General features: G+C 35.1%; 1 protein-coding gene across 4 annotated transcripts in view; it reads left to right on the forward strand.

Moving 5' to 3' along the window:
* Positions 1-24,399, forward strand: part of TET1 (tet methylcytosine dioxygenase 1) — a 122,695-nt gene that overhangs the window by 92,625 nt on the left and 5,671 nt on the right. For 3 of the 4 annotated variants that reach the window (XM_010589176.3, XM_064269648.1, XM_064269647.1), the window contains 6 exons: positions 6,122-6,333; positions 10,164-10,314; positions 10,635-10,721; positions 14,480-14,569; positions 18,691-18,828; positions 21,805-22,153. In XM_010589176.3, coding sequence (XP_010587478.2) covers positions 6,122-6,333; positions 10,164-10,314; positions 10,635-10,721; positions 14,480-14,569; positions 18,691-18,828; positions 21,805-22,153 — 1,027 coding nt within the window. The remainder of the gene's footprint in view (positions 1-6,121; positions 6,334-10,163; positions 10,315-10,634; positions 10,722-14,479; positions 14,570-18,690; positions 18,829-21,804; positions 22,154-24,399) is intronic. The other variant, XM_003409297.4, reaches the window with a different exon arrangement.

Below are 24,399 nucleotides of genomic sequence, written 5' to 3' on the forward strand. Positions count from 1 at the left end.
TGATTATTTGCCCAGGATTCAGATGGAATTAGTATGGAGAGAGGATACGACCACTGTGCTAGTTACTGTCAAGTTCTGCCAACTGCCTGCTTAAGAATGGCCTATAGGGAGTAGGGCAGAAACCAAGACTGATGTTTGGGGGTGGCGGTCCAGGGGTGGCTTTGGGGAGGTGTTGACTCTTGACCTACATCTTGAAAATGAGAAGTATTATCTTTAAGTCAAAAATCCCAGAAACAGAAAGAAATATTTATGTTAATTTAATCAAAGGGGGTTTTATGATCACAGAAGTCATTTGGTATTGACACATTCTTTCTTAAATAACATCCTTAACTTGTGGGGCTTGATTTCCAAAAATCTTAGAATGCCCTGTGTACTGTCCTTCCTTCCTTGAAACTCTTTTTTTTAGTCCTTTTAAGAAGGACCTCCCGCATCAAGCCTTTCCACTCTATTCAAACAAGAAGAGCCTTACTTTGTAGTCTTGCTTATTATCTTACCATATATACCTCTTACAATGTCTTATTTTCCCCTTGAACAATATTACAATAGAAAAATGAACTATTAACATTTTCCATTCATGGAAATGATACTGTATATTCAGTTTGCTGTTTGTGTCATTTTTCACTTATAGTGTAACTTAAGCAGCCTCCTAGGTTCTGAACAATTTGCTATATGTCATTATTTGAAAAAAATGACATCTTATTAAACTTGGAGTATTTTGAACTTGCTCTTGGCTACGAATTGTTTTATCTTAATATGCGTATTTTTTAAGTTAAATAATTTTTTTAAGGATGCTACCTAAACCTTAATATGTATTAAATATTTATTGTCCCACAGATTACATACTTATAAAGCAAATTAAAATACATAAGAGTAAAGAAAATAATAGCAATTATTGAAGGGATATTGCTAGGAGTTTAACTGACAGTTTTTCTTTACAAAAAATTCCCCCATTGTTCATACCTAAGGTTATATAAAAGCTTACTTTTTGGTATTTTCTACCCAGACCACCTGCCTTGTAGCTTGTCCCTTGAAGTACTATAATGTGACTTTGTTCTTGAGCTTGTCTTGTATTGCTGAGGGCCATGAGTATTGAGTCCCAAGCTTACATTGAAGGTAAAATACACAATATCCCAACTTTGGCAAGCACTGGTGAAAATTTTATTTTATTTTTAATTTTCAGATAATTTCAGACTTCCTGAAAAGTTGCAAGAATAGTACAAAGAATTCCTATATATACTTCACCCAGATTTCTAAAGTGTAACTTTTTTTGCATTCTTTCTCTCCTTTTCTCCTTCCTTCTCCCCTACTCTCTATTTTTTAAAAAAACATTTTGATAGTAAGTTGCAGGCATGATACCCCTTTACTTCTAAATATTTTAGTGTGTTTTTTCATAAAAACAAGGACATTCTCTTACATAACCACAATAAACCAAAAAAAACAAACCTGTTGCCGACGAGTTGATTCTGACTCAAAGCAACCCTACGGGACAGAATAGAACTGCCCCATAGGGTTTCCAAGGAGCAGCTGGTTGATTTGAACCGCCGACCTTTTGGTTAGCAGTCACACCTCTTAGCCACTACGCCACCAGGGCCATAACCACAATACTGTTATCAACACTAACCAGAATTGGTGTCCATTCTGACTTGTACACAGATGTTCATAGCAGCATTATTCATAAATAGTCAAAAAATGGAAATAAGCCAAATTTTCATGAACTGATGAATGGATAAACAAAATGTGGTATATCCTTCCAGTGGAATATTATTTAGCATATAAAAAAGAAATAAAGTATTGATACATTGTACAACATGGATAAGCCTTGAAAACATTAATTATAAGTGAAAGACACCAGACACAACAGACCACATCGTGTATGATTCCATTTATATGAAATATTGAAAACAGACAAATGTATAGGGACAAAAAGTAGATAAGTGGTTGCCTAGGAACTGGTCGGGAGAGAAACTGCTAACAGGTACGGGGCTTTTTGCAAGTGATGAGCTGAAAATATTCTACAATTGACTGTGGTGATGGCCGCACAGCTCTTAATATACTAAACAGCCATCAATTGTGTGTTTTAAATAGGTGGATTCTTTATCTATTTATTTTTTTGTAAAGCAGTTGTTAAAAGATCAGTCCATACAAAAACGTGTGGATGCGTGTTAATCACAACATTATTCATAACAGCCAAAAGGGGGAAACAACCAAATATCCATCAACGGATGAATAGGGAAATATAATGTGGTGTACCAATGGGATGGACTATTTGGCTGTAAAAAGAAATGATGTGCTGATAAACACTACAACATGGATGAACACTGAAAACATGCTAAGTGAAAAAAGCCAGAGAAAAGAGGCCATATATTATATGAATCCATTTATGTGAAATATCCAGAATAGGCAAATTGGCAAAATCAGAAAGTAGATTAGTGATTTCTAGCTACTAAGGGGAGGGGAAATGGGGAGTGATTGCTGATGGTGGTGGTAAGAGTTTTTTTTTTTTTTTTTTTTTGAGAGGACGCAAATGTTCTAAAATTATATGGTGGTTATAGTTGGTTTTACAACTATAGGAATATACTAAAAACCATTGAAATGTACACTTTAAAGCACGCATTTAAAATACATTAAATGTACACAATAAATCTGATAAAAAAGAAGAGCATATATAAAGTCCCTTTACTAAAAATATTTTCCATTCCAACATTATTTTGGCATATGTTTTTAGTGCAAGTATTAAAATTTCTTATTAATGAATTCCTATATTTCATAGGATATAGCAGTTTCATAATATATAAATTGTAAAAATAAATGTTAAATTATACCATAGTAGTCACTAACATTACTCACCAAAGTTTGGATACACCATTTACCTTCTAATGTGACCCTGACGTGCAGCTCCAGCTTCAGCAGTTTATAAATGAATCCATCCTGTCAATTACAAAATAATGTGCTTTTTTATAAAACTTTAGTTTGGAATATTTGGATCATTTTGAATCAGTGCATGAAATGAGAGTTACCCTCTAATTAGTAGTGTAAATCGTAGCATTTGAAATTTTCATAAAATGCAACCACATTGGGTTTCTGTGGTTTTTAGCCATTCATTCAACAAATAGTTGGATCGCCTATGAACTGAGTTCTGTGCTCAGGAGCCAAGTTGTAAAGCAAACAGACGTAAAATAGTTGCTAACAATTATTAGATCCTTATTCTGCGCTGCTATAGAGTGGTTAGGAAGCTTGCCAAAATATGAGCTAGTTGTTGAGTTTGGTTTTTAGTTGTTGATTAAGCATTTTTTTTTTTTTAATTTAGGTCAAGGTAAACTTTTTATTGAACTATAATAATGTGTAGAGAATTGCAGTGTTTCTAGGCTTGATGCATTTTCATAAAGGGAACACACCCTTTTAACCAGCAGCCGATATTACTAGCAGGCCATAGGCACTTGTCCCCTCCCAGTAACTAGCTTCCTCGCCTCCAAGAGTAACCACTCTTCCATCTTCTAACACTACTGATTAATTTTCCCTGTTTTGAACCTTATGTAAACACAATCTCACAGTGTATGTTCTTTTGCATCTATTTCACTCATTATAATAGTGAGATTCATCCATGTTGTATGTAATTGTAGATCATGTATTCTCATCATTAAGTAGTATTCTATTATGAATAGTTCTTTGTATGTTTGGAGTAAGGATATTTTATCCATTATACCCATTATCATTGAGTTGATTCCAACTCATAACAACCCTATAGGATAGAGTAGAACTGCCCCACAGGGTTTTCAAGGAGCGGCTGGTGGATTCCAACTGCCAACCTTTTGGTTAGGAGCCAGCCTCGTAACCACCACCCTGCCAAGGCTCCTTATCAATTATATGTAAATAGTTTTCTCCTACTTTATTGCTTGCCTTTATACATTCTTAAGTTTTTGTTGGTTAATGTTTGATGAGCGTAAGTTTTATTAAAGTCCAATTCTCAATTTTTTTTCTTTATGATTAGTAAATTTTATAGTTTTAAATGTTTGCCTACTCCAGGGTCATGAAGATGTTCTCTTCTAAAAACTTTATTGTTTTGCTTTCACATTAAAAAAAAAAATTGCCATCGAGTCGATTGCAACACATAGTGACTATAGGACAGAATTAGAACTGCCCCCTAAGATTTCCAAGGAGTGGATGGTAGATGCCAACTGACAACCTTTTGGTTAGCAGCCTAGCTCTTAATCATTTTGATCTACATTATAGTTTGAGCTGATCTTGTGAGTTAGGGGTCAGGTATTTTTTCCCCCATAAATATATCTACCCAACACTATTTATTGAGAGACTGTCCTTTTTATTTACAGTGTTAGCTTTGCTATAAATCAGGTGACCATATTCATATGGTTCTGTTTTATTCATTGATCCGTTTATCCAGTACCAGATTGCCTTAGTCATTATAGGTTCATCATGGATCTGGATATCTGGCAAATCATTTTCTCCATGAAAGTTTCTTTTTCTTTCTTTTTTTGCTCTTCTTAGTCCTTCCATTACCAGATAAATTTTGGAGAAAGTTTATCACTTAAAAAAAATTTTTTTTTAAGTTGGTAGGATTTTGATTGGGATTGCATTGAATCTAGAGAGATCAGTTTGGGGCAAATTGACATCATTATAATATTGGGTATTCTATTCTATGAAAATAGTATCTTCATTTATTTAGGTCCTCTTTCTTTCAATAATGTTTTACAGTTTTCAGTATAGAGGTCTTTCACAGGTTTAATACTTAAGCAACTTGTTGAGCCCAAATCTTAAAGACTGAGCTTCTAACCACTATACTCAACTTTCTATTGTTCACTGAAGGAAAGTTGGAAAATCCACCAAAAGCACAAATAATATAAGTAGGATTTTAGCCTTTTTCATACAAAGATTGGAAGAATATAAGTTTGTTGGTTTGGCAACTTGAAAACTATCTGCTATAATTTTGTTTATACAGTATACATCATTCTGCATTTGAGGTTATTTGTAAGTAAAGGTGTTATTATTTGGCTGTAAAGGGAAATATAGAAAAAGTTAATATAAATACTTGTGTTTACGGGATATTTCCTAAAGCCAACTCTACTGAAAAGATGCTTTACTGAATGCCTCGGTAGCAATGATTGTTAACCATTTGGAGTGAGAGAAGAAAGTGATATTGGGTAAATAGTATCTGAAGAAGTTTTGTCTAGAGTTTATGAAATATTATAACAATGAAAACTATCAATTATGTTGTTTCCTCCATCTTGGTCACACCTAGTTGAGCAGTTTTATGATGTAATGATTTGTATATTAATGTAGTCAACCTCTCTGCTCTGTGAATTTGTGAGAAACGGACCGTGCAACCTTTCCAGAGGAAGTTTAAAACAGAATTGGGTCATTTTATGTCTTGAGAACATCTCTATATAATTTTTCATTTTGTAAACAATAAGTCTACTGGGCAATGTATCCTTTTTAGTACTCCAGGGATATGATGCAGTGCAAGAAAAATGGATCAGTTTTCAAAATTAAATGTTGCGTTTGCTCAGTCACCTTATTCTTAGGGATAAAATGTGTATGAAAAATTCTTGTGCTAGCACAGAAAAGTTACAGAATTGCAGGCTCATTGTTTTGTTTATTAATCATTCCATATTGTAAAATCATGCACCCAGAGGAAAAACCATAACTTTCCCAGATGCCCAGTTTCGGTGCTCAAGTTCATTTTCAATGTTGGGAGTTCTGAGTTATTTTTACCTTTAGGTTTGCCCTGTTCTGACATTTGTGGAAAACCAAACCAGGTGGTTAGGCTCTTTTCTACTGGGCTTTATAGTGCCTGCTGGCAATATTTTTAACAGCAATGAAATAAAACACAAACTTCTTTGTGTTGTTTTTACAAATGTAGTAGCCATATATCACAGATTTTTATTTAGCCTGGTGTTTGTTGGTTGTGCAACCTAGGATACTCTGAAATGATTTGTGTGGAGGCAACTAATGAGACAAAGAAAGAGTCCTATAGGCTTCAACCCTTTGAGAAATGATAACTTAATAAACCTAATAATATAATCATACAAAGTTTTAAAAGAAATATCCACTGTACTCAACTTTAGTTTACTTGTTTTCCAAAAATGAATGCATTCTATTTTTGCAGGTGTTAAGAAGAAGCAGTGATGAAGAGAAAGTTCTCTGCTTGGTCCGGCAGCGGACAGGCCACCACTGCCCAACAGCCGTGATGGTGGTGCTCATCATGGTGTGGGACGGCATCCCTCTCCCCATGGCTGATAGGTTATACACGGAGCTCACCGAGAGTCTCAAGTCATACAATGGTCATCCCACTGACCGAAGATGTACCCTCAATGAAAAGTAATCAAAACTGTTTTGTCCTGTTTGACATCCAGATCTGTTATATAATGTTAAATTGTTAATTAACTGCAAACTAATCTCTTATGGGAGAACAGGATTATGGAATGGTGGAACCAAAAAGAATAAACATTTCTGTAAAGACAGACCTGATTTCACAGTGAGTTAAGGCCATTTTAGAATATTTTCCATTTTGCTTCCCTCTTTGATATGTGCCCTGTACCTTCTCTCCTCCAATCCCTACAGTCAGGAGGGAAAGGGATTTTGTTTAAAGGAAAACCTTTTCCAGAGGAGGTGGTATTATTATTATTCCCCCTTTCAATGTAAAAGAACACCAGCTTTCCTATAGCATCCCCAGTCCATAGCATAGCCAATGAATATGTTGTCAAACTTCTGAATATCACACCAGCAATAAGTGAGAAATATTAGTGGGTTTTTTTTTTTTTTTTTACGGTGTTTTTAGAAATAATTTTATCTCAGAAGCCTTTCTTCTAAGATTCACCTATTAATAATCTCTGAGTTCTGTGACATATAGTTTGGAAAGGATGTGCAATAGTAAGAAAAAACAACATTGCCATGGAGTTAATTTGAACTCATGGTGATCCCATGTGCTAAAGAGGATATTAGTATAGTTTTGATTTACATGTTTCCTACTATGAGTGGGAGTCAGATGCCATTCTTTTTTTTTTTTTTTTCGGTGAACTATCTGGTAATTTTTCTAGTCAATTTCTCTAAAGCATTGTTGTTTATTTCTCCATTTTTATACAGTGAAACCTGTGAGATCTTGAACTTGACAGGACTGCATTTTTCCAGGTCTCACAAGTTTTCTGCCTTTGACAGGGTGCAGTCTTTCCAACTTTTCTGTTGTTCTCTATTAGTAGAAAATATTTGCGTTTTCCTTCTGATAGGTTTGTACCTCACACAGGTTCCAGCTTTCACAGGTTTTACTGTATGTGGGGGCTAGTAGCCTTTTGTGATACAATTTACGAATGCTTTTCCCATTTGTTTTTTTTCACTTTGCAGCAGTTCTATTTTTAAAATGTAATTAAATATGTATATATCTTTCCCCTAATTTGAATCTGGATTTTGAGATACATTTAGGAAATGTTTTCTCTCTCAAGTTACAGAGTAACTCGCTCACGTTTTCTATCTTTTTTAATTGTGGTGAAACGTATACTACAAAAAAATTTGATATTCGAACCAATCTTATGTATACAATTCATTTAATCACATTCATCACGCTGTGCGACTACCACGATCTGTTTCCAAAAATTTTTTTTATTACCCTAGAGAGAAGCCCACTAGCCCTTGCCCATGTTTTCTTTTAGAACTTGTTTAGTTTCAATTTTTAAAATGTAAATTTCTGATGAATTGAACATTTATGCTATAGTGAATGGTAGAAAGAGGAGATCCATTTTTCTTGTTCCCATTTATCCTAATACTGAATAATTACTAAAGAACACTTCTCTTCCCTTTGATGTGAAATGCTGCTTTTTACTGTTCAGCAAAATTATGTTTTTAATTGAATTTCTGGGATTTCAATTATGCATCCTTGTACTATCTGTCTTTTCAGAGATCAGTACTACACTTTTTAAAAATTTTAGTGGCTTTATATTTTGATTTCTGGCAGGGCTAGTTTTCCTTTCTTGGGCTTTCACAAGGTTTTCTTTGTTACTCATTTTTGTTTGTGCTTCCAAATAAATTTTATAATCAACTTGTCTAGATTTAAGAAAAATCTAATGATATTTTTAGTGGGGCTGCATTAAACTAATAAATTATAGAGAACTGACATCTTTATGATGTTGAGTCTTCGTATCCAATAACATGGTTTTTCTTTCCATTTGTTCAAGTTCACTTTTGTGTCCTTTAAGAGCATTTTGTGATTTTCCTCATATAAGTCTCTTTTTTAAAGAAATGTTATTATACAAAATATATATCCTCCCTCCCTCTAATCCCGAATACTAACATGTATACCTTTGAGAACTTTCTTTTATGCATCAAATATTTCCTTTTTCCACTGCTAACAAGTATTAACATATCCTTTTATTATGTAGATATACAATAATAATACTTCTCACGTGATGGCACTGCTCCAAGTGATACATATATATTGTCATATTTAGTCTTCCCAACACTCCAGTAAAATAAGTATTATTATATTTCACTTATTATAGATCTAACATTTCCTTTAAGTAAGACTTGAAATTTACAGGAAAGATGAGAGAATATTTCAAGGAACTTTTAAGATTCCTCAATTGTTAACATTTTGTTACATCCGGTTTTATACATATATGCACACAGACACACACTATTATTGATGTTTTTGTTTGTTTTTGGATATTTGTGAGCCAGTTGCAAACTTTAGGCCTCTTTCTCCTAAAAAAAACTTTAGAGGATAATTCTTTAGAATGTAGACATTGTTTTACATAATTCCAGTATAATAATGAAAATCAGGAAATTTCGCTTTGACAAGATACTGTTATCTAATCCATACTTCATATCCAGATGTTATCAATTTCCCAGTAATAGACTTTACAGTTGTTTTCTCCCACCCAGGATCCAATGCCAGCTCACACATTGTGTTTAGTGGTTTTGTGTCTTTGATCTCTAAATCCATTTGTCTTGGTCTTTCTTTGTGTTTTGTGGCATTAACATTATTGAAGGGGACAGGATAATTTTGTAGAATATTCTCAGTTTTGTTTGTTGGTTCTTTTGTTCTGATTCAATTTAGCTTGTGCGTTATTGGCAGGAACACTTCACTGTCCTTTGTATATCATATTAGGAGCTATCTGAAGTCAATTTGCCCCATTATTGGTGGTGGTAACTCTTTAAAATAGTCTGCAAAAGCTCTTTTAGAAGAATGTGTCAACATTCTTTTAATTGCATTGTGGTTATTCCATTTCTAGTACTCTAGCTTCTTTGCCCTTTTTTCATCTTTGCTTTAGAGTGATTGTTGCCCTTTTGGTCTCATACAGATTTTTTTTTTTTTATTGGAACACCATACTTATGGGTAATATCCTTTAACTTGTGTGCCAATATGTTATTTTCCTAAAAGGTGACCTTACGGGATAGTTTTGGTTCAAGGTTTAGAGTATCTCAGGGTGATAAGTTCAGGAAGCTCTCTAGCCTCAACTGGTCCAGTAAGTGTGAAATTTTTAAGAATTGGAGTTCTGTTCCATGTTTTTCTCCTGTTCTGTCAGGGTACATCTATGGTGGCTCTGATCAGAACAGTCAGCAGTGGTAGCCAGACACCATCTAGTTCTTTGGGTCTGAGGGTAGATGAGCTCACGGCTTGTGAAGGCTATTAGCCCTATATACTAGTTTCTTCTCTTAAACTTTGGTTTTCTTCTTTCTCTTTTGCTCCTGACAAGTAGAGCCAATTTGGCATTCATAGAGGATTGTCTTAAAAGTACCAAATGATTTCATACAGTATCAATCTCATTTTACGGAAGAAGCAGACGAAATTCAAAACAGTAAGGAATTACTCTTTCATTTCTGATAGGGAACGGATTCAGGACTTAAAATCCAGGCCTTTATTTCCTCACCTCAGACACTCCAAATTAAAAAGAGGTTGTAGGTATTTCAGACCTGAGTAGTTTATTGACATTTATTTGTGTTTACAGTCTCGGGTAAATATTTTAGTTCAAAATTTAGCTATAAACAAGTTCAGTTAGCTTTGTATTATCCAACTTCATTAGATTAAATAAGTAATAAAACAGGAAAGTGTTATAACCAGTTTATTAGCCATCTGTACTTCTTATGAACCTGTAATGTTCTGCTTGAGGTACTGTTTTGCTTTATCAATTATTTGCCTTATAATTACTGTCTTACAGTCGTACCTGTACATGTCAAGGAATTGATCCAGAAACTTGTGGAGCTTCATTTTCTTTTGGCTGTTCATGGAGTATGTATTTCAATGGCTGCAAATTTGGTAGAAGTCCCAGCCCCAGAAGATTTAGAATTGATCCAAGTTCTCCCTTACATGTAAGTTTCCATTTTATTTTTGAATTACATAATGAATATATAAGTACATTCCTTAAAAGTATTGAAACACTAAAAAATTTAGTATTTAGAAGTAGTAATGAAATAGTAAAAGAAAAAGCTAAATAGTTAAAAATTCTAAATTAGATAAATTCTTTAACTACCAATCCAAATTCCAAATCTCCTTTGTCCCCTCCTCCCACTCCCTTACCCCAGAGAGAATCTGTTAAAAGAATCTAGAATGTTATACCCAGCCAAAGTAGGAAGAATAAATAAAGCTATTTTCCAACATTTCAAAGACTCAGAAAGTTTACTACCCACAGACCTACTATGAAAGAATTACTAGCGGACGTAATCCAGAAAGAAGATGTATGAAACCGGAACGAATCTGTCCGGAACACGAGGCCATGGTGAGCAAAGAAATTAGTCAAACTTACTGTTAAGTTTAAATAAGTTTAGTACTTACATTTTTAAACTAAAATAACAACCTATAAGTATAATTCCATTCTCCTATCAGCTCAGGGGTGGGTGGGGTGGGTAGGCAGTGGGAGGGGGTGGGAACCATTAGGATCTAAGTGTGCTAATGTTTATTTGCCTTGTTTTGGGTGGGGAGGATTTAGGTACTAATTAATTCTATTATGAGTGTTTTTCAAACTTTGAGCAGTGACCAAACGTAATAAAGTTTTATAAATGCAAACGCATACACATACATATACACACATGGATAATTTCAACAAAGTTATCACAAAACAATACTTACCTTTGATTACATATGTAACAAAGGTAATACTCAAATATGTTAATATAAAATACAGTTCTTGCTAAGGATCTATATAATGTACTATAATATATATTTTTTGTTTTTACAAAATTTCATTTCTTTTTTAAATGCTACCATAGTCATGACCTACTAAACTGATTTCATGGGCCACTGGTGAGTCATGGCCCCATAGCTTGGGAAACACTGCTCTTGATGTTGTCAGAAAAATATTTAAGAAACTGTATGTTCAAAATGTTTTAGATGAGTAGAATGCATATCTTTTGAACTATTGTAGAAAAAAGAATCTATCCAAAAATCGGCAAAGGAAGTTTTAAAAAATCACTACAATGCAGAGTAAATAGAAAATACACAATAAGGCAGAAGGAATTAATCCAAATATATCCATAATACAATGAATATAACATCTTTCGGAAGAAACTCAGACTTGATAAATAATAATCCTTTAAAGAGAGAATTAAAATTATTTAACATTTTCTAGAGTTCCTACCTATCACAAGAAAAAGAAGTATCTCTACATATTAACAAGAGAATGCGGGAACTATCATTTTTAGATGATATGATTTTCTATCTAGAAACACTAATAAACAACTTAAGAGAATATAATGACTATAAACAGAATTTAACAAGATGGCAGGATAGAAGGCCATCTTGTTAATCAATAATTTTCTTATCTACCAGTAATAATAATTAGGAAAAAATATTAAAAAAGCAAGTCCCATCACATTAGCAACAAAATCTATAAAGTATCTTAGAAGTCTAACAAGAAGTGTCTTAGGTCATTAGGGAAAATCTAAAAAACTTTACTACAGGGCATAAAAAAAATACCTAAAAGATGGAAAAGTACCATGTTCAAATATTAGAATATTTGAAAGAAAACCAGTTTTCTTTCTAAATATTATATGATGGAAGTATATCTTAGTATACAAAGATACATTGACATTGATGTGTTTATTAATTTTTAGTATCAATATTGTAACACTTCATGAATATAAGATCAATATTTGTGTTTTTTATTAATAATGAGTATAGTGCTCGTATAGTGGTTGTAATGCAGGAAGAAGCATGGCTCATTTGAGGAACTGATAGAAGGCCAGTATGGCTGAAGCATAGCAGGCAAGGGAGAGTGAGGTACATTCAGAGGGCTTGTAAGCCATGTTTTGAATCTTGGAAGATCACTGAAGGGTTTTAAGAAGGGAATGACATAATCACACTTTATTTTCAGGATCTGTCTAGCTGCTCTTTAAATAATGGAGTAGAGGCGGCCAAGAGTGGGTTTAAGAAGACGAACTAGTTATCTATGAGAATAAAATGGTGGTTTGGAATAGGCTTGTAATAAAAATGGTGAGCAGTGGTTCATGAGGAGAGATTAAAAAAAAAAAAAAAAGATAGTAGTGATATTCCTCAACATGGAATACAGTAGAATAAGACCAGGTTCATAAGGGCAGATCATGAATTCAGTTTGGACTCACTGGGTTTGAGATTTCTAAGGGAAGTCCAAGTGGGGACGACCGCTCAATAACAATATGAATCTGGAAGGCAAGAAATGGTCTGCGGTCCAGGTTGTAATAACGACCATGGATGTGGATGTGATGATCCTAGAGATCGTCATGTACAGAGTGAGAAGAGCAGACAGATGGAGGCTTCAGCACCAGTAGGTAGAAGTCTAATAAGAAGAGGCCTCTAAGTCTGACATGCACATTCATTCTAATGAAACAATTAGGAATTGTCAAGATTCCTTTTTTAATATGAAAAATGACCCTTGCATTAGTAAACAATACCAGTAATCAACTATATAAACTTTGTTTTGTTTTTATTTGCCTACTATATTTTGACATTTTCACACAATGAATGTAATAGATAGTTCATAAGATGATAACTAGAGCAAAATGATATAAGAATATCGAAGAATTTAAACCTAATAGTGCATAAAAAGTATAGGGTTTGGATATGGCTTTTCCAAAATTTCCCTGCATCATTCTACCAGCAGTAAAATACAATTACCCACCCCAGCCAATATTTCAAGTGTTAGGAAACAAAGTATTTTAAATAATTCTAAAATTTCTCTGAAATAAATGCAATAAACAACATGTGAGTATAGCCATAAAGTGTTTTTAAAGAAGAGTCATGACTTTCCTATGTACTATTAAGCTACAGATATACATGTAGACAGATGAATGGAACAGACTAATCTAGAAAGATTGTTTGTAGGAACTTCTTGTATAATAAAAGCAGCAACATGAATCAGTAGGAAACTATAAAGGTTATAACTGATGCTTTACACTTGTCAAGACAGAAGCTAGTCAAAACCACTCAGGTATTGACTTCCTACTGTCTACACTGCTGTGCTGCTTTGGCTTTTATAATCATTTGACGCATACTAGAGGTGAGCTTATCCACAAGAAAGTCTTCTTGCTGTGTTTATGACATCTCCATCCACCAAATTTCACATGAGGTAGAAGCTTCAACATTCTTTAGTACCTCCTTCATCCTTGCTCTCAGCGCCCTTTCCGCTGACTTCCTTAGATGTGACTCTGTTCATTTATCAAGTTGCAGACCTTTTTTGGAATATGATCGTTTCTATGAAAAACTATCTAAGTGGTCCTGTCAGCTACGCTTGCCTCTATAATCTTCCTTCTCTGCTTCATAGTGTTATCGGTAACATTTTTATTAGAAACTCATCCTGACAGTTTGCTTTTGAAAAACTCTTATATGTTGTACACTCAATAAATGTCCAGATTCTTGACATAGTATTAATGTTCCTCACAGTCTTGTCAAATCTCCTTAAATCTGTAGCCACCATGGTGTAGGGAAGAGAACACTGGTTTAGGACAACTACTTCCTCACTTACTACTTTCAATCTTGAGTCAGATACTAAACATCTCAGTCAGTCTCAGTTTGTTTTTCTGGAAAGGGTGAATAATCATGCCTGTCTTATGGTTTGTTTTGAGGACATATTATATTTGAATCTTGGCACAGGATCTGATAAATAGTATACGGTTTATTTCTGTTGCTCTCCCCTCTCTGCTATGACAACTTATATTGTATCAAATTCTTTACTTAGACATCTCCCCTTTCAAGCAGGAACCATGCCTAATTTAACACATGATTCTCTGTCTCGGAAACAAGCAGTTTTGCAGCCTACCTCTAACACCATTTAGATTTCTAATTACCTTATAGCATAAATTTTCATTTCAAAATGCTAAAGCATAACTAACTTTACATTAAGCCAATTGATCAATGTTATCATCTATGTTAGCTATTTTATATTTGTAAGTATGAATTATGTGTCAACAATCCATCAGCAATGATTAATGATTCAATTTCGTACCTTAAACTCATTTTATATGTCATTATAAAACAACTTAAATGGATTGTCTTTTCCTGTAGGAAAAAAACCTTGAAGATAATTTGCAGAGTTTGGCTACACGATTAGCTCCAATTTATAAGCAATATGCTCCAATTGCTTACCAAAATCAGGTATGTTTTAGGCCCTTATAGTGCTTTTAAATATGGTTAAACTTCTATATAAATGAAATCATTGTTAATTGATATGCTTACAAAAACTTTTCAAATCTGACCTTTAATATATGTCTACTTTTATTGGAGAGCTTTAAGTTTTTTTCTTACTCTTAAAAAAAAATCTTCCCATTATGGCAGTTGGATTTTAAACTCCAGGGTAGCAGAATTATTTTATTTCTAGAAATAAAAATTATAAAAAACAGAAATGCAAGATTTGTTCAATATATGAAAATTAATCAATGTAATACACCATATTATAAAGGTCAAAAACCTCAGGATCATCTCTAATATATAAAATGACAAAATCCAACATCGTTTCTTGATAAAAACCAATCAACAAACTAGGAACGAAAGAAACTACCTCAACCTCATAAAGAACACCTATGAAACGCCCACAGCTTTGAACAGCCCCATGGAACAAAACAAGACTAAGAGGGCACACCAGCCCTGGGGCAGGGACAAGAAGGCAGGAGGGAAGAGGAAAGCTGGTAATAGGGAACCTAGGGTTGAGAAGGGAGAGTGTTGACATGTCATGGGGTTGTTAACCAATGTCATACAACAATGTGTGTACTAATTGTTTAATGAGAAACTAGTTTGTTCTGTAAACCTTCATCTAACATTCAGTAAAAAAAAGAAAAATCCACAGCTCACATAATGTTTAGAAGACTGAAAGCTTTCCACCTAAAATCAGGGACAAAATAAGGAAGTCTGCATTCTCCACTTCTATACAACGTTCTGTTTCTGTATACTCATACAATGAACAGCCCAAAAATGAAATTAAGACAGCAATTTCTTTTACCATACAATCATAAAGAATGAAATACTTAGGAATAAATTTAACAAGTACAGTGAAAACTAGAAAACATCACCTATAAAAATTAAAGGCAGCTATATGCGTGGAATGAAAGACTTAATATGGTTAAAATGGCAAATCTAAAAAACCAAACCCTGCTGCCATCGAGCTGATTCTGGCTCATGGCGACCCCGTATGTTGCAGAGTAGAACTGATCCATAGGATTTTCGTTGCTATACCATATTTTGATGCCTTGAACACTAATGACCAAAGACCAAGCGAGTTGTGGAATGACATCAAGGACATCATACATGAAGAAAGCAAGAGGTCACTGAAAAGACAAAAAAGAAATACATGCTTTCCACGTTTGTTTGCCAACCTCGCCCTCCCCCTCAAAGTATCTTCGTAAGTACACTATGCTAATTATTTTACAGCAACATGTTATAAAAATTGGCATAGTGGCACTTATGAATATACTTAATGGAGGGGGAGGGTGTGGTTGGCAGACAACATAGAAGGCGTGTGTTATTTCTGTAAAAATATAGTAATGTTTTTGGAAGCAGATCGCTAGGACTTTCATTCACAGAGCTACTGCGTGGGTTCGAACCGCCAACCTTTAGGTTAGGGCCCAATCGAAACCTGATTGCGTCACCCAGGGACCTGTCAAGATAGCAGTACTCCCTAAATTGATCTATAGATTCAGTGCAATTACTGTCAAAGTCCCAGCTGCGTTTTTCCTTGCAGAAGTTGGCAAAAATGATCCTAAAATTCATACGGACTTGCCAAGGGATCTAGAATAGTCAAACCAATCTTAAAAGGAAAAACATAGTTGGAGGATTCACAATTTCTGATTTCAAATCTTGCTACAAAGCTATAGTAATCAAGAAAGTGTGATACTTGCCTAAGGCCAGATATATATAGATCAGTGGAATAGAATTGAGACTCCATGGTTAACTGATTTTCAAGGATGCCAAGATAATTAAATGAGGCAAAGAATAAATCTTTTCAACAAATGGATATTCACATGCCAAAGTATGAAATTGGACCCCTACTTCCTGCCATACACAAAAATTAACTCAAAATGGATCAAAGATCTAAATGTAAAAGCTAAAAGTATAAAATTCTTATAGCAAAACATAGTTATAAGTCTTCATGACCTTGGACTAGGCAATGGTTTCTTAGCTACAGGACCAAAAGCATAAGCAACAAAAGAAAAATTAAAAAACGAGACATCCTCAAAATTAATAACTTTGTGTTTCAAATGGTAACTACCAAGAAAGTGAAAAGACAACCAACCCAGAGATGGGAGGAAATATTTGCAAATCATATATTTGATAAGGCACATGTATACTGAATATACAAAGAAATCTTCAACCTCAGCAATAAAGACAACCCAATTAAAATGAGTTAAAAATTTAAATGGGCATTTTGCCAAAGAGGATATCCAGATGGCCAATGTGCATGTGAGGAAATGCTCAGCATTTCAAGTCATTAGGAAAAAGCAAATCAAAACCACCATGAAGTACTGCTTTATACCCACAAAGAACACTATAATCAAAAAGGCAGACAATAACAGGTGCTGACAAGGATGTGGCGAAACTGGAACCTTCATGCATTTTTGGTGGGAATGTAAAATGGTGCAGTCACTGTAGAAAACAATTTGGCAATTTCCTCAAAAAGTTAAACATATGATCCAAAAATTCCTCTTCTAGGTATATGTCGTTGTTAGGTGCCGTCGAGTTGGTTTCAACTCATAGTGACCCTGTGCACAACAGAATGAAACATTGCGTGGTCCTGCACCACCCTCACAATCATTGTTATGCTTGAGCCCATAGTTGTAGCCACTGTTTCAATCCATCTCATTAAGCGTGTTCCTCTTTTTCGCTGGCCCTGTACTTTACCAAACATGATGTCCTTCACCAGGGACTGTCCCTCCTGATAACATGTCCAAGGTACATGAAACATAAAGAATTGGCAAATTTAAAGAGACAGAAAGTAGATTAGTTGTTGCCAGGGAATGGGGGAACAGGGGTTGTGGAAAATAACTACTAATGGATATGGGATTTCTTTTGGGGGAATTAAAAGCTCTAAAATAATATAGTGGTGCTGGTTGCCCAGCTTTGTGAATATACTGAAAACTACCAAGTTGTACACTTTTGAAGGGTCAATTTTATGGCATATGAATTATATCTCAAAAAAATTCTAAAAGGAATGCATTTTTGAGAACTGCTTTGTCATATACATGTTCTATGCTTACAAGTCAGATTTTTAAAAAATCTTTATGATTTCTTATCTTACATTCTGGTTCTATTTTAAATATTCACTACAGTCTATGTTACTATTAGAAACAGTTGCTGTCCTCAATTCTGACTCATGGTGACCCCACGTGCAATGCAGTTTACAATGGGTGATTTTTCTAAAGTAGTTTTGCTCGGCCTTTCTTCTGAGTAGTCTCTGGGTGGACTTGAACCTCCAGCCTTTTGGCTAGCAGTTGAGCATGTTAACCATTTGTACTACCCAGGCACTCCACAAATCAGATTAGAGAGGATTTAGAGATAGAAAATTGTGTTTTAGAGTGGAACGGTTTAAATAAAAGAAAGAAATAAGAAAAACCGAGCTAGTAATGAAAAGACACAAGTCTAAGCAGAACACAACGAAGATAAAAACTGAGAAACCAGAAAAGAATTAAGATGAGAAGCCGTTTTGACGATTATGAGGATGGTGCAGTACTGAGCGGAGTATCACTCTGCTGTACATAGGGTGGCTGTGAGTCGGCACCTGACAAGGGGAAAATCCTAAATTATAAGTGCCATTTTTTTTTTTATGTTAAACATAACCATAGGTCCATGTTTTTATATCTTTAATTTTTTGTATTATCTTGGATAGTATGTTCTGTTAAATTCCAACATTTTAGAGATATTTACAAATCTGCTTTTTGTAATGGTTCATGAAATGCATGTTTTTAAAGCATCGTATTAGTTTTTCTTCCTAAGGTGATAATTTAGAGTAATCTTGTTTATCCATCACTGCAGGACTTATGTCCTCACCCTGCCTTCAGCCATAAAGTCAGTCAATAATTTCCATTTTACTCCACATACTCTCAGACTCTGTATCCTGAATGTCACTAAGCTACATCCATTCACTCTAGTAATACACTGTCATCTCAGAACTCAGAAGTCCAAAGGGTAATTCATCTAGGAGCTTTGTCAGGAAATGTTTTTTTTTTCTCTATTGAAGGTGATTCTTTCTGTCACTTAAAGCGATGTCTCATACTTTTCTTTTTCAGGTGGAATATGAACACGTTGCCCGAGAATGTCGGCTTGGCAGCAAGGAAGGTCGTCCCTTCTCTGGGGTCACTGCTTGCCTGGACTTCTGTGCCCATCCCCACAGGGACATTCACAACATGAATAATGGAAGCACTGTGGTATGTACCTGCGAGGCCTTCTCTAAAGGCTCCATTTCTCTGCACTTAGACGGCAGTCCGTGAATCCGATTGACTGTTGAAGTAGCAGACCATATTTTATGTGCTGTGAAACATAAGACTACCTATAGGTAGTAGCCATTAATTTTATTGTCATAAATGTACTTCCAAAAAGTTACAGAACCTGCCTTAAACAAATATTTTGTTTAAAGACTTTAATTATGCCATTTTGCTAGGAAATATGAGTAGATGATTATTTAGAACAAGAACTCTGTGCTGTCAAACTGGTAAGTACGAAGTTGAGCAAGTTACTTAATGTTTCTTTTAGCCATCAGTACCTCTGTTTTTGTGAGGAAACTGCCAAATTTATCATCTTTTTAATGCATATTAGTTCCTTAATGCCAGTATATATGCAATAATATTAATATTTCAAATTTACCAGCAATATTTGCAATGAGTTTGCATACTGTTTACAGCTATGAAAATATTCACATGCACATAGCCTGAAGTCAGTCAAAACATACGTAAATTTTTAGACAGAAGTCCCAGTGAAAAATCATGGAATAGTCCTTTTGTCAAGGAAATGACTTTGCTTCAAGTAATTATCTTTTGCTCACCTAGTAAAACAGAAGTCAGGAAAGAGTGACTGCCTCTGTATTTCTACTGCACATATTTGTTTGGCTTGCCTAGTAATTTTGAAACCTTCATTAAGACATAAGTACAGGTTCTTTGTGTGTGATTGGAAATTTGTAAATCAGATCTATCAAAAGCCTTGATCAATAGAAATCTTTCAGTGATTAAGGAAGCAAATGAACTTTTGATTAGTGGAGATGACCCTCCTTCACTAATGCTGACAGTAGTCTTTGAGATTAAAGTTATTTCCAAATGTTCATGTTCCATACATCTGTCCCAGTGCATCCTAGCTGGGGAGTGGTTTGTTGTCATCACTTGGCCAGTACTTTTCACCTGGATTGTCCTCATTACAGAGAATCTGTGAGCAGGCTGGAGGGCAGCCCAGATGAAGTTCAGAGCCAAATTAAGTTTTGGTTCCTTTTCTCTGTGTTCTTTGATGCCTGCTACTCTGGTTATTCATGGAACAAGGATCTTACCCTGGAACTTGTGATTACTTCTACTTTCTTCATCTTTGAAATCCTCAATTCTTAAAATTCTACCACTTAACTCTCCTTCCATTTCATCTGCTTGCCTAGTCTTTCTAGTTACGCTCCTCAATGTCTAGTCTTAGTTCCCTTCTTAGTCTCCGTATGGACAAATAAAATGACTGAAGCAAAATTTTACTGATTTAAGATTCTAATATTCAATACTTTTGAAAAAGTTATTATCATCAAATTACACTCAGAAGAGTTGAATATTTCAAGTCTTCCTGGTAAATGTGGCTATAGATATTGAGGAAACTGTGATTAAAAACAGCTTGCCTTGATTTACCAACCTGTATCTTCAAGTTGGGGCCCTAGTGACTTAGTGGTTAAGAGCTACCTACGACTGCTAACCAAAAAGTTGGCAGTTGGAATCCACCAGCTGCTCATTGGAAGCCCTATGGCACAGTTCTACTCTGTCCTGTAGGGTTGCTCTGAGTTGGAATCTACTCAATGGCAATGGGTTTTAGGTTCATCGTCAAGCTTTCTTATGAAACCCAAACTTCCTTGAAAATCAAATATGTCTGTTTCACTTATTTGCATTCTTAGACCATCTTTGCTGTCTGAGAAGTAGCTCTTAGCTCTAGGAGTAATATCTTTAGTAAGAAATAAACAAATCATTGGACAGATTTGTGGTAGATTTCTAATGACATTTCAAAAGAAATTACAATAAAATATGAGCTCATAAAGCAAATCATTAATATTAGCTACCTAAAGCCAGGAATTTCCTGCATATAATTCTGTATTTTCACTTCATAAACATTAACTTTTCCCCTAAGGAAGGCAGTTGAAAATAAGTTATATTTTAGAGAGAATTTTTTAAGGTATGCTATTTTAAGTCCAAAAGAAAGGCAGAAAAACTATTGACCTGGCTCCTCACTGGAATAGGGTAAAAGAAGCAAAAACAGAAAATTCCTCAAGGTAAAATGTTTGGGTTAAATTTTTTTTTGTAACTATTAGTATTAGAACATAAGACCTGCTAGAAAGAGAAATCTCTCTTATGCCTCTTCCTTTGCTACTGATATTTCTCATTTCATTTACTGAGGAAAATAAAAATCACCCTGTCAAAAAGAACAGGGGGAAAAAAAAAATCTACTGATAAATCTCACTTACAAGCAGAAGTGAAAACATCCAAAAGAAAAGCCCAGCAAACTTGAATGATTCATCATGATCAAGCCCTCCCCACAAAGGAATGTGATATTAGTTAAATATTAAGAAACAGGGTGCTATATAGGCTAAAATCCTATCTTTTCAATGTTGGTGTTAGTTGCCATCAGGTGAATTCCACCTCATGGTGACCCCATGCGTTACAGAGGAGAACTGCTCCATAGGGTTTTCTTGGCTATAATCTTTATTGGTCTTTTCTTCCACAGTACCACTGGGTGCGTTCAAACCTCCAACCCTTAGGTTAGTGGTCGAGTGCAAAGTCTTTGCGCCACCTAGGGACCTTACTTTTTTTAATAGTTAATATTTAATGAGAAGACAGTGAACACAATTCAGTAACTATTTTGTAACTTAGGCAATGCAGTAATAATGGGGTGCAACAAGAAGCTTAAATATGAAAAAATACAAATAACATCATGTACTTATAAAATCAACGCAAAATTACACTGGTTTGCTTACAAGTAACTGATAAGTTACTGAATTAGGTTTGAGTTACTTGATTTAGGATATATTTGTCTGCAACTAATATACCAGCAGTTACCAACTGAAAATAAAATTGAAATTCAGATCCCTTTGGCAATGGAGGCAAGAAGAAGCTAAGAATAACTAACGGTAAATATGCAGGACCTATATTTCCCATTTCATGTTTTCTTCCTATCAGGTTTGTACTTTAACACGAGAAGATAACCGCTCATTGGGTGTTATTCCTCAAGATGAGCAGCTCCATGTGCTACCTCTTTATAAACTTTCAGACACAGATGAGTTTGGCTCAAGGGAAGGATTGGAAGCCAAGATCAAATCTGGGGCCATCGAGGTCCTCACACCTCGCCGCAAAAAAAGAACACGTTTTACTCTGCCTGTTCCTCGTTCTGGGAAGAAAAGGGCGGCGATGATGACAGAGGTTCTCGCTCATAAGATAAGGGCGGTGGAGAAGAAACTCATTCCTCGAATCAAGCGGAAGAATAACTCAGTGACAAACAACAGTAAGACTTCATCACTGCCGCTTTTAGGTGAGACCTGAGGGAACCTGCTAGATTTCTCTGCACAACTTTCAGTGGCAGAAGGGTTTCACTTTGCACCTTATGTTTCTCTTCATTATTTTTGCTGCTGTCTTAGAGGCATTATGAAAAGAAAAACTTTAGAGCAAATATTAATTGGTTAGCTCATTGTTCTTGAACCTTTATTATTATAAGTTGTTTAAACTAAGACACTATGTATTCTTATATATATGTGCCAAAACTAAAAGTTAACAAGAAAAAAATGACCCATCAATATTTCTTGGTAATTTTTTCTATTTATTCCTGAAAACAAACGTCCTTAATGTTTGTTCTATAAATGCTTTGCCTATTATTATTCCTTAATCACCTTATGCATCAACTTAAGCACTTTGGACTGGTCTAGGTGTTGGAAATGCAGCTGTGAAAGAACAGGGAGGTGGGGTTGTCATAGAGGGCCTCACTGGGATTGTGGCATTTGAGTAAAGACCTAAAGGAAATGAGAGAGTCAGTAATGTGGATATTTGGAGAAATAATGTTCCAGTGGGAGGAAATGGAAGTGCAAAGATCCAGAGGTTAGAATTTACCTTGAATATCTGAAGTGAACACAGGCCGGTGTGGCTGGAGCAGAGTGTGAAATCAAGAAAATAATAGGAGGTAAGATCAGAGAGTTAAGAGAGGTGTCCGAGCAATACATGTGGGGCTTTGTAACCCACTGTAAAAACTTTTACCTTTGTGAGTCCGAAGAAAGTTACCAGAGATTTCTTAATACAGAAGGGCTACAAGCTGCCTGAAACCTTAAAGTCTGATAGAGCAAGGGAAATCAAGGAGACCATAAAGAGGCTACCCTAATAACCCAGCAGAAAGATGATGGGACTTGGACCAGGGTAGCTAATGAGGATGAGGTGAGAACTGTCAGATCCTGGATACATTTTAATGGTAGAGTCAACAGGCTTTAGGGTAGGTTAGATACAGAATGTGAGGCAAAAAGAAAGTCCAGGCTTACCCTGATGTTATTCACCTGAGGAAACTGGAAGGCTGTAGCCCTCACCAACTGTGATGATGAAGGTAGAAGAGTAGGTTTGGAAAGATATATGGGGAAGATCAGCAACGCAGTCTTGGACATGTTAAGTTTTGGAGGCCTCTTAAACTTTCATTCAGGTGGAGATATTAGGTAGGCATTTTAATGAAAGAATTGAGTTCTAGGAAGAAGTCCAGCCTAGAGATATAATTTTGGAGGTCAACAGCATAGAGATTGTATTTAAAGCCATGACGCTGAATGAAATCACCAGAAGGCTGAAGGAGACAGAAAACAAATCCAATAACTAGTCATGGCAATGCCCCGTTTGAGATGAGGAGGAACCACCAAGAGAGACTAAGAAGTTCTGGTAAGGTAGGAGTGAAAGCGTTTCAAGGAGTGCTGCTCCTGTGTAAAGGGAGACAAAGACTGAGATTTGAAGGTTACTGGGAACTCTGCTAGAGCAGATTCATAGTGGTGGGGAGAAGAATGAATGACATGGGTTCCAAAGAAAAGGCGGAGACTCTTGAGGCCTTTTGCTATAAAGGAGATCAGTGGAATGCAGTGAAAGTTACAGGATTGAAAGCTTTTTTTTAATGAAAAAAATTTTTTAAATATTTGAAGTACAGAGAATTGTATAATCAACTCTCCTACCTTCATATATTCATATTTAAAAAAATTACAGCTTGAAAATTTTTCAATACAGACGTTCTTATTTTATCTGTACCCTTACCCAGACGCCTCCCCTTAGATTATTTTGAAACAGATTATAGAAGTCATATCATTTTATATCAATTTATCAGTACATGTCACTAAAAGGTAGGGAATCTTTATAACCATAATACTTAATAAACAAGAAAATAAACGAATAATGCCTTAGTACCAATTAGTGTTCAAATTTCTCCACTGGTCTCAAAATTGAATTTGTTTTTGAACATTTGGTTTCTTGAGGTCACACATCATATTTCATTAGTTGCTATATGTCTTATGCCTCTTTTTAATTTAAGAGTTTTTACTCCTCTCTTTTTCCTCCATTATAGAATAATTTTTGCTGTAGAGACCGGATTTTGCAGGTTGCCTGCCTGTAGTATCAGTTAGCATGTTTTCTGTCCCTTCCGTTTCCTATAAATTGGATCTGAAGGTTTGATCAAATTCAGTTTTGATTTTTTTTTTTTCAATACTATGGCAAGGATACTAGTGGCATTTTGTACACTCCTGTTGCATCACACCAGGAAGCACACAA

Source organism: Loxodonta africana, chromosome 16 (genome assembly GCF_030014295.1).
Source record: "Loxodonta africana isolate mLoxAfr1 chromosome 16, mLoxAfr1.hap2, whole genome shotgun sequence".
Taxonomy (NCBI): Eukaryota; Metazoa; Chordata; class Mammalia; order Proboscidea; family Elephantidae; genus Loxodonta; species Loxodonta africana.